At 34.7% G+C, this 17,094-nt stretch overlaps 2 protein-coding genes across 2 annotated transcripts; both read right to left on the reverse strand.

Moving 5' to 3' along the window:
* Positions 1-1,552: 1,552 nt before the first annotated feature.
* On the reverse strand, positions 1,553-2,635 carry LOC113780129 (cytosolic sulfotransferase 15-like). Its single transcript, XM_027325945.1, has 2 exons — positions 2,133-2,635; positions 1,553-1,556 (listed from the first exon to the last, which is right to left on the reverse strand). The coding sequence occupies exons 1-2, from the start codon at positions 2,633-2,635 to the stop codon at positions 1,553-1,555; spliced, it is 507 nt and encodes a 168-aa protein (XP_027181746.1).
* Positions 2,636-8,798: 6,163 nt separating this feature from the next.
* LOC113781595 (cytosolic sulfotransferase 15-like) lies at positions 8,799-10,029 on the reverse strand. The gene has a single exon (XM_027327557.1). It carries the CDS (start codon positions 9,954-9,956, stop codon positions 8,955-8,957), a length of 1,002 nt encoding a protein of 333 aa, XP_027183358.1. The 5' UTR covers positions 9,957-10,029; the 3' UTR covers positions 8,799-8,954.
* Between the last annotated feature and the right edge of the window lie 7,065 nt (positions 10,030-17,094).

Here is a 17,094-nt window from a genome sequence, read left to right on the forward strand (position 1 = left end):
TGAACCCAAACCCAACCCTTGTATACAATCTCTCATCTCCCAAGAACCCTCTCTCACACCCCATGTATAAGGCTACATGATGCCCCTTGTGTCTCCTTGTGTGTCTACTTGTGTGGTATGCCAACCCATCTATTTATAGGGAACATTACTGCCAAAAAACCAAATAACAATTGGAAACCAATACTATTTCCTAAACTAAATAGGATACTTCTTGGCTACTGCTTCAAGTAACTAAAACCAATTAGGAATCTAGTTACTTTCACACAAAACAGGAAATCTACCTAAAAGAAATTAAGCCAATTTCCTAACAAATCTCCACCTTGGCGAAAATTTCTTTTAGCAACCATTTGCCTTCAACTACCAAATAATATGGTACCAAACTACACACCCGAATCAATACAGCCCTGACACCAAATTGATTCAATCGACAAATGAACATGTGTAGTTGCCCCGAGTCCAACCTCCAGTTGACTCGTGAGAAGGTGCCTCAATTCACCATCTCCCTTTGCAGGATTTCTTCTCACCACCACTTGTAATTTGGGATCCCCTTCTGTGAGCTCTAACCCTAACCATTGAGGCAACCAAGTGGTAAAATCACCATACTTCTTCCCATCCTCAGGACTGTCTCGCCACGTGTGATTTCCAAGACTCCACCTAAAACGAAAAACTCATACCTATCAGAGTCTCCTGGCGCATAGAAATTAGATCTCCTTGTTTCTTTGGGACACGTGCCACACCACCCAAAAAACATAACCAAAATCTAAAATCCACCGGGATGAAGTATCAACCGTTGGAGGTGTGAGAAAGCCTCCAACGATTCACGTCCAAAATCAACATTGAACTCCACCTTTTCCTTGACCCTTGAATCACCTGCTTAGATTCACCATCAAGCATCTCCATGCTTTTCGACTTTTCATCCTTCACCATCAATACTTTTGTTAAGCCATTGAAACAAGGATACCACCCATTAAATTGTTCAATTAGTAACAGCTACCAATCCACTTGATCTCAATAATTAACTAGGATCCAACCATGAACCTTGCTCTATTGCCCAGTCTCGCAACCAGGCTCTGATACCACTTGTTAGGATCCAAGCGCGGAATAAACAACTATTGAGATATCAAGTACACAACAATTTAATAGAAATAAGCTACAAGCATGAAAGATAAACGACACACAATATTTAACGTGGTTCGACTCCACCATTGAGCCTACATCCACGGAGAGAAACCTGTTCTTTATTATGAGAGAAAAATCCTATACAAGAATACAATTTGAACCCAAACCCAACCCTTGTATACCATCTCTCATCTCCCAAGAACCCTCTCTCACACCCCATGTATAAGGCTACATGATGCCCCTTGTGTCTCCTTGTGTGTCTACTTGTGTGGTATGCCAACCCATCTATTTATAGGGAACATTACTGCCAAAAAACCAAATAACAATTGGAAACCAATACTATTTCCTAAACTAAATAGAATACTTCTTGGCTACTGCTTCAAGTAACAAGAACCAATTAGGAGACTAGTTACTTCCACACAAGATAAGAAATCTACCTAAAAGAATTTAAGCCAATTTCCTAACAGATTCAAAGACTCGGCCGATTCCGAGACGACTCGGCCGAGTCGTCACCATCTCGGACCTTCCCAATACGATACTGCAACGATACAATTCCGAAATACTTGACTCGTCGAAACGTCACCATGAAGGGTTGAAACGGCCGAATTACACCGAATCACTCTGAATCATCCCGAGTCAATTCGAATTTTTATTATTTTTGTTAATTTTTTAATTACCAAGCAAGTTAAAACTTTTTGGTTAGAATACTACCCGAAACCCCGAGAAAACCACAAAAGCCGGCAATTCTTGTGGTTCCTCAGGAGACTAATATACTACCCAAACCCCCTAACAACCCCGATGTGGGACTGAACCCCCAAGCAGGGCAGCTGCTACTAGGCCTAAAGTTAGAACCCACTACCTCAGGAGACTAATTTTTTAATTAGTTTTGTTTATCATATTTTTTAATAATTTTTAGAATATTAAATATTTTAAAAATTCGCATCTCGCCGAGACCGCGACTAATATGCCGAAACCAATGTGAAACGGTCCAGGCCGCGACCGGGACTTTGAACCATGATTGCAACACTGAAGTGAACACATCCAAAGGGTTTCGGCAAAGGTAGATGATTCGACAGTTGGAACAATCCAAGATGCTGCTAGGAAGGAATTGATAAGGCAGTTGAGTAGCGAGGATTCGTGGGCAAGGCATAGAGTCTATATCGGGAATATTACCATCCTTGTACAGATATATCTCGAAGAAAGGGACGAGATAATGAGGGTTGGAGAAGAGCAAAGGGCTCTCATCAACTGAATGATTGTTGCGGTTAACAATACTGAAGGTGAGGGCTTTAATCCATGTGGTTCCTGATTTCGGCATGGTGGCCAAAATAATGTCAGAGTCAATGGCTTTGAAGTGCTTTTGAAAGGTTAATGTAGCTTGAAATAAATCTGCATCAAACCAAACGCCTTGGTAATTAGCCACCAGGCCCCCTGCTACAGGCTTCTTTGGTTGCAACCTCTGGAAGAGCTCTTCAAAGTGATCGTCTTTTTGCTCCACTTCAGTTGAAGATGACATTTCCTGGACAACTTCAATGAAAATCTGTGTGTGTGTGTGTTTTTTATTTTTTGGATTGATACCAGCAAATTTTGAGCCAATGCTGATGTGCTGCACCATTAATGAAATTCTGAAGTTTATATAAAGATGATCAACTGTCCGTTAATATATTATCTAGACATCCAAGTTTGGATAGATCAACAGTCCAATATGTTATCTACACATTCAAGTTGCGCTATAGTTTATGATATGTAAATAAATTATGCAATGAAAGAGAGTGATGGAGTGATGATCCAATGAAAGTGATCGTTTTAGAATAAGATAATCCCCTAAGAATCATGTTAAGGGTGGTTTGAAAGACAAGTTTTATTCATGAAATTTCAAAATTAAAATCGAGATACAAGTGAATTGCTGGGATGCTAATTCAAATTTAGATGATATTATTCTTGGGAAGGACAGGTCAACTCAACTGTGAACTGTGTCATTCATATTGTTAAATGTAAATATAGCTACTAACTCATATGTCTTGAGTTTTCTATCTTATATTAGTGTATTCTACCGTCCACTAATCACATGTATTTACAACATCTAATAGCTACCACAACCATTACATTTATCATATTTTACCATATCTATATAAGGCACCTCATATATTTGTAGACACACACAATTTTATCTAATATAACATTCTTTTCATTTTCTCTTCTCTCTACACTATCACTCTCTACTCTCCACTTCATCATGGTATCATAGCTCCAACTTGGGGCCTGATTTATTAATTTTCTTTGTCTTTTTTCCCATCATAAATTTTGATCTAATACAACAATCATCTCGGTGCCTCTCACACCCAGTTAGCGCCAAGACATCATTCAATCAAGTGCTACAACATTACTAGGTCAACACTTTATCCAAATGGCATCTAATCCTGATTTTGATGGCTCGCATCCTACCACCATTGTTTTAGATGGTGCTAATTATGAATTATGGATGCCAAGCTTTCTTAAAGGCTGTAAACTATGGCGAGTCATCATAGGGGAGCGTGTCAAGCCTACTCAAGAAAAGGAAGAATCTTTTGATAAATATGCTGATAGATTGGAAGAATGGGATAGTATCAATCACAAAATCATGCCTTGGCTAATCAATAGTTCTACTCCCTCCATTAGTGCCTTTTCCATAGTTTTAACACTACAAAAGAAGTTTGGAATTTTTTGACATAAAGGTGTACCACAGCCAATTTGGCTCATGAGTATCAACTTGCCACTAAAATACAATAGTTTCGTCAAGAGTCAGGTCAGTCTGTTGATTCTTTCCACTCTCATATGAATAATCTTTAGGAATAGTTGGCTGTCTCTGAACCTAAATGGCGATGTGCTGAAGATGCTAAATTTTTTTTATCAAATATAGAGACAACATGAGATTAGTTCAATTTCTAATGGCTTTACATAATGACTATGAGCCTACACGAGTAAATTTTTGACACCATTATCCTTTGTCTACATTTCGATTAGTTTTAAATGAATTGATCTCAGAAGAAACTCGTTTTCATAGCATGAATCCTAAAACTACTGAAATTGTAATGGCTACGTTTCAAAATCACAAGCCCAACAATTTAAAAGAGAAAAATCTAAAAAATCTAAGAAATAGTGTACCCACTGCAAATTATGGGGACACAGAATAGATGAATGCCGCAAATGCCAAACAACTTTACATCGAGATGGGTACAAACTTGTGGTAGCTGTCCAATCAAATGGAGTTTCTAATCCAAGTACCACAGTACACCATGCATCATTGACTGTTGCAAATTTAGAGACCGCCATTAACCAAGTTCTATCTTGTCGATAGATTGCCTCTTCATCTGTTCTTTCTGCCACACCATGTAGTTCATTTTGACTCATAGATTCTGGTTGCTTTAATTACAAAACACCTAATACTACATTTTTTAGATCCAAAATATCAATTTTTCATTCATTAATTGTTCATACTGCTAATGGCCTGTCATTAGAAGTTAGTCATATAGGCATTGTTTCCACCCTTGACATTACCATCGAAAATACTTATTTTGTTTCTAATTTATCATTTAATCTATTGTCTGTTGGTCAGTTATGTGATCTTTATCTAAGTTTAAATTTTTTAAAATATGGCTGTCTAATCCAGGATCTATAGATTGGCAAGCAAGTTGGGATGGATCGTAAAGTGGGTCAGTTGTTTGAGTTAACTTCTTTGAATCTTCTTGCTACTGCAAGTGTTGCTGTTCTAAATAGTCATTCTACATCTTTACAATTATGACATTCTCGTTTAGGTCATGTGTCTATATCTCGTATCCGTGAATTAATGTCTCATGGTTTTTCTGGTCCTGTTCAAGATGAGTGTTTTGATTGTATTTCGTGTCAAGTAGGAAAACAAGATGCTTTGCCTTTCAATTTAAATGAATCCAATTTTTCTAAACCTTTTGATATTATTCATTCTGATATATGGGGACCCGCTCCTACTCTTATAATGGGAGGATCTCGATACTTTGTTATATTTGTTAATGACTATTCCTGCTTTACCTGGATTTATTTAATGGAATAGAGGTTTGAGTTCTTGCGCATTTATCAACAATTTTGAAATATGATCTGCACTCAATTTTCAAATGCAATAAGAATTTTTCGTTCTGATAATGCAGCAGAATACATAGACTTCTCCTTTATTACTATTCTTAATGAGGATGGTATTGTTCCTCAAAAGTCTTGTCCAGGTACATCTCAACAAAATGGTCATGTTGAAAGAAAATATTAGCATATCTTAGACACTGTGTGGGCACTGTTAATCTCTACTAATGTCCATGAGCCTTTTTGGGGAGAAGCTACCCTCACAGCTGTTTATACCATAAATCGAGTCTCTTCTCCAACTATTCAAAATCAGTCTCCCTATGAGCGTTTATATGGCACACGTTTAGATTATCAAGTTCTCAAAGTTTTTGGTTGTGCTTGTTTCATTCTACTTCAACCACATGAACGAACAAAACTTAAACCTCGATTCCGACTTTGTTGTTTTTCAAGTTATGGAATTCAACACAAGGGGTACAGATGTTATGATCCTCTAGCTAAATGTCTTGGAGTCTCTTGTCATGTTCTCTTTTCGGATCATAAATCTTTTTCAAATATGTCTACATTTCATATCTCATCTAATTCTCCACATTTTTTTTTACTAATAATCTTATAAATCTATTTTCAGAAGAAAAGCCATCTGATGCAGGTCTTGACAACTCATCTGCCGACCCTCCTAATAACCCTTCTAACCATACCGATCAGGTTGTAAATTTTGTAGAATCTTTATCATCACCACCTTTATCTTCCTCTTCTTGTCGGTTAGCTAGAGTAAGAGTTGCTCCATCTAATTTAAGAGATTACCATTATTATCCTGCCTTTACTATCCTATATGAGTCTTAAACATATGGAGAGGTTTATTCTAATCTCATTTGGCAGAAAGCAATGGCTAAGGAATTGCAGGCTCTCACTCAAACACATACATGGAAATTGGTTGATCTACCTCTAGGAAAGTCTGGAGTTGGATACAAATGGGTGTACAAAATCAAGATTCATTCTGATGGCTCCGTCGAACGCTACGAAGCTAATATTGGTTGCTAAATGATTCACCCAAGAATATGGAATTGATTATGAAGAAACTTTTGCTACTATGGCCCGTTTCACATCTGTAAGATCCTTGCCTGCTGTTGTTGTCGTTTGTCAATAGGATATTTTTCAAATGGATGTCAAAAATACTTTTCTCAATGGTGATCTTTCTGACGAAGTATACACGTCTCCTTCTCCTGGCTATGATCATCTTCCAAACAAAGTCTGTCACCTAAAGAAAGCACTCTATGGTCTTAAACAAACTCCTCGAGTTTGGTATTCAAAATTTAGCGGCACCCTTGGAAAACTTGGCTTTTCCAGTAGTTCATGTGATTTCCTATTATTCATAAAAAACTTTTCATCCGGAATTATTCTGCTTCTTCTCTATGTGGATGATATGCTGATCATTGGTGACGATAGAGTAGGAATTCAAACCTTAAAGGAATGTCTTAGCACACAATTTGAGATGAAGAATTTGGGAACAGTCTCATACTTTCTTGGTCTTGAGGTTTCCAAGTCCTTTTATAGGCCACTATTTATCCCAAACAAAGTATGCATCAAATCTTCTCTCTCGTGCTGGTATAACATATTCCAAAACTGCTGACACTTCACTTGAAACTAATATCAAGTTACGTCCAAATGATGGAGAATTTCTAAGTGACCCTACTTGGTATAGTCAGTCAGTTGGGAGTCTAGTCTACTTAACTGTTACTCGATTAGATATAGCTTATGCTGTACACTTGGTGAGCCAATTCATGTCAAGTCCACATTCCACTCACTATGCTGCAGTTCTTCGAATCATGGACTATGTGAAAGGAACCATCTATCATGGATTGCATTTTTCCTCATTTTCTTCTCTAGAGTTACGAGCATATTCTGATGTTGATTGGTTGGTGATCCTACTGACCGTTATTCTACAACAGGTTACTGTTTCTTTCTTGGAGCTTCCCTTATCTCTTGGCAAAACAAGAAGCAATTAGTTGTTTCTCGATTTAGCTCAAAGTCGAAGTATTGTGCCCTTGCTGATACTGCTACTGAGCTTCTATGGTTGAGCTGGCTCCTTCATGACATAGGTGTTCCATTCTCTACCAGTACTCCTATCTATTGTAATAATAAGAGTGCTGATCAAATCGCTCATAATGACGTCTTCCACGAAAGGATGAAACACATAGAGATTGACTGCCATTTCGTTCAGCACCATCTTATGTAACAAACTCTTTCTTTGGTACCTATGGTGTCTGCAGACCAAATTGCGGATTGTTTCACAAAATGCCATTCACAGGACAGTTTCATATTTTCATTTCCAAACTCAAGTTTTGGTTTCCACTTTATCACCTTGAGTTTGAGGGGGATGTTAAATGTAAATATAGCTACTAACTAACTCATATTTTTTGAGTTTTCTATCTTGTATCTAGTGTATTCAACCATCTACTAACTACATGTATTTACAACATCTACCAACTACCACAACCATTACATTTATCATATCTTACCATATCTATATAAGGCACCTCATGTACTTGTAGACATACATAATTTTATCTAATACAACATTCTTTTCATTTTCTCTTTTCTCTACTCTATCACTCCCTACCCTCCACTTTATCACATATAGTTACTCAAAAGTTTGCAATGTAATCATCAATCATACGGTCGATGAGAGTGAGAGGGTAACCATACTTGAAGTCTTGTCATATTTAATTGGTGGAAAAGGATTCTATATTAATTCCATTGGATCATAGCTGTCTACAGAAAATAGAGTAGGTGCTTTAATGTGTGAGGTACCACAGGTTAGATAATCATGATATGTATGTCTTTAATGTGCATCTCGATGTAAAGTTCTACCTTACAAAAAATTTTAAAATTATTATAGTAAAAATTGATAGGAGTAATTATTATTATTATTAGTATTATTATTATTATATGCCGTACTACCCATATCAGGCAGCAAGGCATAGGAGTTAGAGGAACGATAATAGACGCTAGTTAGTGGCTCGATGTGGGAAGAATTTTAACTTATGACAAAGTTTGTGGACCAATTGAGATTACTTGCATTGCCTTTTCCAAACTAAGGAATTGAGCAATTTAGAGTACAATAAAAAATTTCACTCCCACTTTGAGCCGTTTAACTCTTTTTCTTACTTCTTCAAATGGAGATAATGATTTTCTCTTAGAATTGTACTCAAACTCTTGTATGCTGGTAGTGCTCTTCTCATTTTAGAAAACTTGAAAAAAGTATCAAGTCTTGTTGCGGTTTCTAGTCTGGAGATGGTTTTGTAAATTGTGTTTGAATTCTACGTAAATTGAAAAAGTCTAGAAGAAGTGGGGGCCACTATTCCTACCCTAGAGAGAGGACCAATCGAATAATGATTTAAAAAAAATTTTCCAGCATGGGAGATTTTTGGGGTCTCAACCAATCAAATAATGATTTTGCTCATAGAATTGTGCGCAAAATTTTGTTTACCGATAGTAGTACCCTTTTATTAAGTGATAAACTATTTTAGTAAGCCCTGGGAAACGCGCATTTGCACAGATATATACTAACATGTTCCAAAACTGATAATTTTGGTCTTACAATAACTTAATGAAAAGTAATTAATACAAACACACACTTACACAACAATAAGCAACAAACAATTTGAACGTAACTGAATTAGGCCTTTTATTTTGTTTTCTTTGTTTTTTGAGGAAAAACTGTTGAAACATGGATCCGTCCCATCCAACATTCATCTTCGGCCGACAGAATTGCCATGGATATCCAGTGTCAACCCTGATTCACCAAACTTTTCTTGCATCAGTTTTTCGAGTCGGTTGGCCATGGATGGTGGTACCAAATTCACCCAATCACCGACTTCTCCTTTCCTGAAAAAGGAACTATGCTTAGCTCTAAAAACAGTTTGTATCTCCCCCTCCTTGTTACAGTTCAAATTCTGAAGATTTTCGAAGCTACAAAGCATTGCTATCTCTTCAACCAAACCTGCTTCCTCTTCCTCAGCTGAAAATGGATGACCTAAAAAGTCAGCTATCTTCTTCACGGAGCAAGTGATATTTTTCTTAAAATCCTCATACTTCAAAAACAACACTTTCTGAGGGTCCTTCAAGCTTGCATTCCAATATCCCAAACAATGGTCCCAGAATGGACCATAAGGGTATATACCCTGACAAAATGTTTCAAAAGGTACATCAACAGACTCCAATGGCCTTGATGCAGAACGATTTTGCCGCACAAAGTGCAGGATAGAGGTGAATACATCCAAAGGGTTTCGGCAAAGGTAGATGATTCGACAGTTGGAACAATCCAAAATGGTGCTTGGAAGGAATTGATAAGGTAGGTGAGTCGCAAGGATTCGCGGGCATGGCATAGCATCTATATCAGGAATATTACCATCTTTGTACAGATACATCTCGAGAAAAGGGACCAGATGATGAGGGTTGGAGAAGAGCAAAGGGCTCTCATCAACTGAATGATTGTTACGGTTAACAATACTGAAGGTGAGGGCTTTAAGCCATGTGGTTCCTGATTTCGGCATGGTGGCCAAAATAATGTCTGAGTCAATGGCTTTGAAGTGCTTTTGAAAGGTTAATGTAGCTTGAAGTAAATCTGCACCAAACCAAACGCCTTGGTAATTAGCCAGCAGGCTCCCTGCTACAGGCTTCTTTGGTTGCAACCTCTGGAAGAGCTCTTCAAAGTGATCATCTTTTTGCTCCACTTCAGTTGAAGATGACATTTCCTGGATAACTTCAATGAAAATCTGTGTGTGTGTGTGTGTGTGTGTTTTTTTTTTTTGGATTGATACCAGCAAATTTTGAGCCAATACTTGTGTGCTGCACCATTAATGAAATGCTGAAGTTTATATAAAGATGATCAACTGTCCTTTAGACATCAAAGTTAGGACAGATCAACAGTCCAATATGTTATCTACACATTCAAGTTGCGCTATAGTTTATGATATGTAAATAAATTATACAATGAAAGAGAGTAATGGAGTGATGATCCAATGAAAGTGATCGTTTTAGAATAAGATAATCCCCTGCGAATCATGTCAAGGGTGGTTTGAAAGACAAGTTTCATTCATGAAATTTCAAAATTAAAATCGAGATACAAGTGAGCTGTTGGGATGCTAATTCAAATTTGGATGATATTATTCTTGGGAAGGACAGGTCAACTCAACTGTGAATTGTGTCATTCATATCGTTACTCAAAAGTTTGCCACGTAATCATCAATCATACAGTCGAGAGTGAGAGGATAACCATACTTGAAGTCTTGTCATATTTAATTGGTGGAAAAGGATTCTATATTAGTTCCATTCGATAATAGAGTAGGTGCTTTAATGTGCGAGGTACCCCAAGTTAGGTAGTCATAATGTGTATGTCTTTAAGGTGCATCCCGATGTAAAGTTCTACCTTACAAAAAATTTTAAAATTGGTACAGTAAAAATTACTCCATCTGTCCCATTTTGATAATTCTAATTTTTTTTCACACTGTTTAAGAAAAAATAGTTAATTTTGTTGGAAAAATAAATTCAAATTGCTATTTTTCTAAAATACACTTACATTAAATAAAGTTGGCTTTTCATATATCAATATGTTTTGAAAAATCTAAATGCATTAAATGGGATAGGTTATATTCAATACTAACAATCTATATTAAATAAAGTTGTTCATAGTAATGACAACTTACATTAAATAAAGGTATTTTAGAAAAATTAAAAGACAACTACATTCTTCAATTGAAAAGTGAACTACAATTTGGGACAGACAAAAAAGAAAAACATGACTATTAAAGTGGGACGGAGGGAATAATAGTAGTAGTTATTATTATTATTGTTTTTATTATTATTATATGCCGTACTATCCATATCAGGTAGCGAGGCATAGAAGCTAGAAGAACGATAGTAGATACTAGCAGGGGCGGAGCCAGAAAAAAATCTTAGTGGGGGCAAAAATAACACCAAAATTTTTTATCTACTCTTTTTCTTATTTTTTAAGCAAAAAAATAAAAAATAAATTCACCAACAAGTACAAATGGGGGAAGAAAGAGGGGCCGTCGGTTGTGAAGGGAAAATGGGGGACCAGAGGAGGAAAGGGAACTTGGGAAGTGGGGACAAAAAGGAAAGACTGATATAACTGGTACTTGGCCCTGGTGGGGGAAAATGGGGAATCAGAGGAGAAAAGTGAATGATATAAATTTTGTGACCCATTCTTTCATATTTTTTCTAAAAAATCTCTGGAGGCACCTTTATAATTATGTCAAAATTGTATAATTGTTATAGGAATTTAAGGGGGCAGTGGGGCCCGTGCCCCCGGTGCACCCGTTAAATCCGCCCCTGGATACTAGTTAGAGGCTATCTTTTAATACTTCAAGAAATATAAAGTTATCATTTTTAAAAATAAAGGAAAAATAAATTTATTTGGCAAGATACGAGACGGTTTGAACGAATTTCCTATAAAAAAATTCATTTACTAAGATTTGCCAGGCTTAGTGCGTAAAATGACCAGGAAAATGAAACAAGCTCCAAGGAAGTCAATGTTCGCAAATTAAGATGGGAGAAAATCGCGCCTGTTATTAGAAGAAAGGATCCTGCTCCAACCTTACAAGTTGAGTGTTGGCACCAATGTTTTGAAAACCGGACCGGACCGGTCGGTTCGACCGGTTGAACCGCGAACCGGCCATGGCACCGGTCCGGTTCAATGACATTGTTGACTTTGCTAGAAAACCGGTCAAAGACCGGTTGAACCGTGAAAACCGTCGAACCGGATTGAATCGGCGGTTTTTCGGTTTTCAGCTTTCCCTCTTTTTTTTTTTTTAAGTTTTGTAAAATGCAGCTATCAAGATTCGAACCCAAGACCTTTGTAATAAAAGACCAATGTATTAACCGTTGCACCATCACATCTTATTAGTTTTTTTTTATAACTTATTTATATAAAGCAAACACTCATATTTCTTTTTTCCATTTTTCTTACAAAATCTCATCCTCTTATGGCTCTTTCTTTTTAATTTTCAACTCTCTCTCTCTCTCTCGATCCTCTTTTCTTTTGTCACTCCCTTTTTAATCAAACCTCTTTATTTTTAATTTATTGATGTTTTCTTCCATCTTTTAATTTTGTTTTTGTCCATTAAATTGAAAAAAGTTAAAAAAGAATTTTTTTTAACCCAAATTATTTAATGCCACAACCACTCACTTTTATCTTATTTTTTGTTTCTTATCAAGTTTACATTTCTATTTTCAATTTTCTTGACTTCCTTCGAACTCCAAATTTTCTTTTTTAAATTGCAATCTCTAAATTCCAAAACGTAAATTAAAATTTAAGTTCATAATATCTAATTTCTCACAGACATGAATTTTGTATAATTTCAAAATATTGTGATATTTTGGGGTTGGATTTAGATATAATTGAAATTGAGATGAAATTTATTTGTTTTAACTTATAATTTAAAAAATTTATTTTTAAAAATCCAAGTTATTAAAAAATAGTAAACTTTTCATCATATAAAATATTAAATTAGTCCATTACATGTCTTATTTTGTACATATATATATTTATATAAATTATTTTTTAAAAAATTCATTGAACCGAGGTTGAACCGGTCCGACCGGTTGAACCTCGACCCTTTCACTTCACCGGTTCAATTAACGGTCCGGTTTTTAAAACATTGGTTGGCACTTGCTCACGGGTTAATCCTAATTGGACTAATTTCACTTTATACCCTTCAACTTTTATTGCTTTTTCGCTTTGTATCTTACATTTGTATTCTGGATACTTTGCACTTTAAACTCTTAATTTTAAACACTTTCTAGCCTAAATCTTCAAGTTTATTTCATTTAGGTCCAATCAGTGACAATGTTTGGCTTTGAAGTGCTTTTGAAAGGTTAATGTAGCTCAATGATGGAGCCAAGGGGGGGCAGAGGGGGGCCATGGCCCCCTTAAGTTTTGAAAATTTTAATTCATAATATGTAAATATGTGTGTAAAATAAAATTGTCCCCCCTAAATTTTTACAATTTTAGTTTATATTATGAGAGTTGATATATATATATATATATATATATGAATTAGTCATCTTTGAATTAATTTTTTTCTTCAAAAAAAGTTATTTATTTTTTATTGTACTAATTATTTAACTTTCAAAAATTAAACATATAATTTGATGTTCCATATTAAATTGACTCAATGTTCCATAATTTCTTGAATGATTGTTTAACTGTGTATATAGAAAAGGAAGTTGCTGAAAAATTTAGCAGTGATTCAATCATAGATGAATTTAGTTCTATGAAAGAACGTAGAGCTCAATTTACTTCTAAGAAAAGATGTTGAAATTTCAAAGTATGTTAATATAATTTTTATCTTTTTTCAATTGAAAATAGTTACATTTATATTACATGGTTATATATATATATATATCTATTGCATAGGTGACATATTGGAGAGCATTTTCTCATGATGTGCAAATTGGATGGTTTGTAAATTGTAATGTTATAAGATATTTAATCAAAGGTTATCTTTTTTGTTAATTTTTGTTATGATTGTACCACATATTTATGAATAGACATATCTTTATAATTAAATTTAATATTTGATATTATTAGATGTCATATATTTAAATAGAAGAAAATTATTTTGAACATAATATATTAAAATAATTTTATTAGGAAAAAATTTTGGCCCCCCCCAAAAAAAATCCTGGCTCCGTCACTGAATTGTAGCTTGAAGTAAATCTACACCAAACCAAATGCCTTGGCAGTTAGCCAGCAGCTCCCCTGTTCCAAGCTTCTTTGGTTGCAACTAGAGGTGTCAAAATGGGTGATTAGGGCAGGTTTGGGTTGGGTAAAATGAGTAATGGGTATAAATGAGTCAATCCATTTATACCCATTTAATTAGATGGGTATAAATAGGTAAGTCAAAAAATAAATTGGGTAACCCAATTACCCATTTATAACTCATTTATTTTAACTTTTTGTAAATTCATTTAAATTCATATTTGCAAACTAAGTTATCAATTTATACCATCCTTTGCACCCATCATTAGTTTTAAACATTTATTTATAATGCTCAATAAACCTAATTATCAATTTTTTCCCATATGTACTCTATGTCGCAAAATTACATACTATTTAATAATTAAACAATAAGAATATAAAAATTTGAACTAAGTACTATAAAAGTTAACATAAAAACTTAATCCAAAAATTTTGAACTTCTAACATTTTTTCGTGTGTAAATTTAAAATTTCATTTTGGAAAAATAAGAAAAGAGGCTAAAACTTGTCATAAATTGGTAATGCTGAAAAAAAGCAAGTTAACAAACTAAGAGAAAATAAAATGATAAGATAAAACCAACGAATAATAATAATAATGTAACAAAAGTAGTTAACATCATGACAAAGTGAAAATTTTGAAAAAAAAAATGGGTGGGGGAAGATAGGAGGTTTGGGGGAAGATGATTCTAAATGGGTTAATTGGATTTAATGTGTTACCCAATAATATCCATTTATTATTAAATGGGTATTATTGGGTAACCCATTTATACCCATATACAAAAATTTAAGATACCCATACACATCTATTCATTGATGGGTATGTATAAACTTAGTTAAATGGGTTTGTTTGACAGCTATAGTTGCAACCTCTGGAAAAACTCTTTAAAGTGATCATCTTTTTGCTCCACTTCGGTTGAAGATACCATTTTACAAATATTCGACATTTCATGTGTTAGAATCCAGCCTGGATTGTTAAAGTTAATTTGATAAACCACAAAAGTAATAACGATAATTATAATAAAATGTAAACAAAATAATAAAAGACAAAAAAATAAAAATTTACGTGGTTCGGTCAATTAAACCTGTCTACAGCTGGAGGTGAGCAAATTTCAATAAAGAAGTATACAAAGTTTAAAACAAATTCCAAAACAGGAAAGAGACAATACAAAAAAGAAATATAAATTGAGAAAAATGGAAAAATCTCCCTGAGCTCTCTGTCTCTCGGGGTTTAAGCAATGTAGTGTGGTGCAATCCAAGGCTTTTGAAGTCCCTCTTTTTATAGGCAAAATTGCGACTGAAATTTGTACACTATATGAACCAAGATTATTGCAGATTTTCGACTTCAAAGGAAAACAAAACTTGGCCTTCATATTAGTAGTTGAGCTACTACCATATCTGACCAAAAGACATGGAGGATGGAAAGCCACTTGCATGCTATTTAATGCTAACACATCTCCACCTTGATTTTGCATCCGATATATAAAAAATCGAAAAAATAATAAACTTGTTCCACCTTGTTCTTAGGAGCCCTAACGAGCTAATATCACAAAAGTATCAATGGATCTCAATAGATAAATTATAAAAGTTTTAATAAATTCTAACGAGTCCAAAAACGAAAAAAGATTTAGCAAATTGATCCAATGGACAGCCAAAATCACAAAAGCCTTAATAGATCCCAAGGACTTTTAGAACTCCACCTTGGGCTGCGTACCTACCTCCATTAAACTCAAAGGTGCCCAAAGATGAGATTTTTCTTCAAATGTGGAATATATCTAGCACCAATGAGCATCCTAATGGTACTGTCATGCATTTTAATTTGAACTGTTATCAACAACTTTACAGACAGCATTCTTGGCAGTTAAAACAGCTCCACCTTCACTTGATTCATATGTTAAAAACTAATCCCTAATAGGCACATGATACGAACAATCGAATCTAAAAGCTACTCATTGTTTGACCTTAAATTATTTTCACTTGCTAAGATAATAGTTTCATATGGCCATTCGAGATTAATGGTATAGCTCATTTGAAAAAAAAAAAAAAGAAAAAGAATAGTTCCATCACCCTCATCAGCCACAATACTAGCCTCAGCAGTTTCTCAAATCACTTTTCTCTTTATGCTTTTCTTTCTTCTTCAATTTAATGCATTTAGAGATTAAATGGTGCTTTTTGCAACAATATTTGCACACCGAATTTTTATGCGTGGAACTACCCCGAAAAAACAAGGCATCTGTTTGACTCTCTCTAGTTTTCCCAATAATATCCTTCTTAATATGTTTTTTAGATTAAGGATAAACCTAATTTCTGTGTAAGAAACACAGAAATTAAATCTTTACCATAAAGCATTGTTTCTCTAAAATGCTTAAATGACTAGGGTAGAGACCACAACAATAACAGAGCTTAATCCTCATCCATAATTGTAATGTCTATATTTGCCAAATTTATAATAATGAAATCAAATTTATTAAGATGCAAAATTATAAAAATTATAGAGAAAAAAAGATTAGACATATGAAACATATATAAACTTTGCTTAAAGTAGAGCCAATTCACCGTCGTCTTCTTCATGTACAAAAGCTCCAAAAAATCTTACTAGTCTTTGGTTATCTTTTCTTAAGTAACTTCACACAAAACCCCATGTACAAAAGCTCCAATATATCGCACAAGTCTCTGGTTGTCTTTTCTTGAGCAACTTCATGCAAAACCTCATCAGAGAGGGGTTAGAATAATTACCGAGAGAGTCTTATTATCCTTTCTTCGAATTGCTCATCTGTAATTGTTTCTATATTTTTCTCCTTTTTGAGCAGCACTACTTCCACTCTGTCTTGGATGAGAAAGCGCGCTTTCATCTTAAACTGCCACAAACCAAAATTGACACTTTGTTTAAATTTTTCAATAGAGGTTGTCATTATTGTCACAACGATTGTCAAAAAACTTAGCTCGGGATAACTGTTCTAATAACAATTTGTTAGGATTCGGCCACAGGTAATTCGGAAAAGTTGATTTGACAATCCACAAAAGTAATAACGAAGGCTGTATAAAATGTGGAGAAAAATAATAAAAGACAATGATACAAAGATTTATGTGGTTTGGTCAATTAGACTTACA

This window comes from Coffea eugenioides, chromosome 8 (assembly GCF_003713205.1).
Source record: "Coffea eugenioides isolate CCC68of chromosome 8, Ceug_1.0, whole genome shotgun sequence".
In the NCBI taxonomy this organism is placed as follows: domain Eukaryota; kingdom Viridiplantae; phylum Streptophyta; class Magnoliopsida; order Gentianales; family Rubiaceae; genus Coffea; species Coffea eugenioides.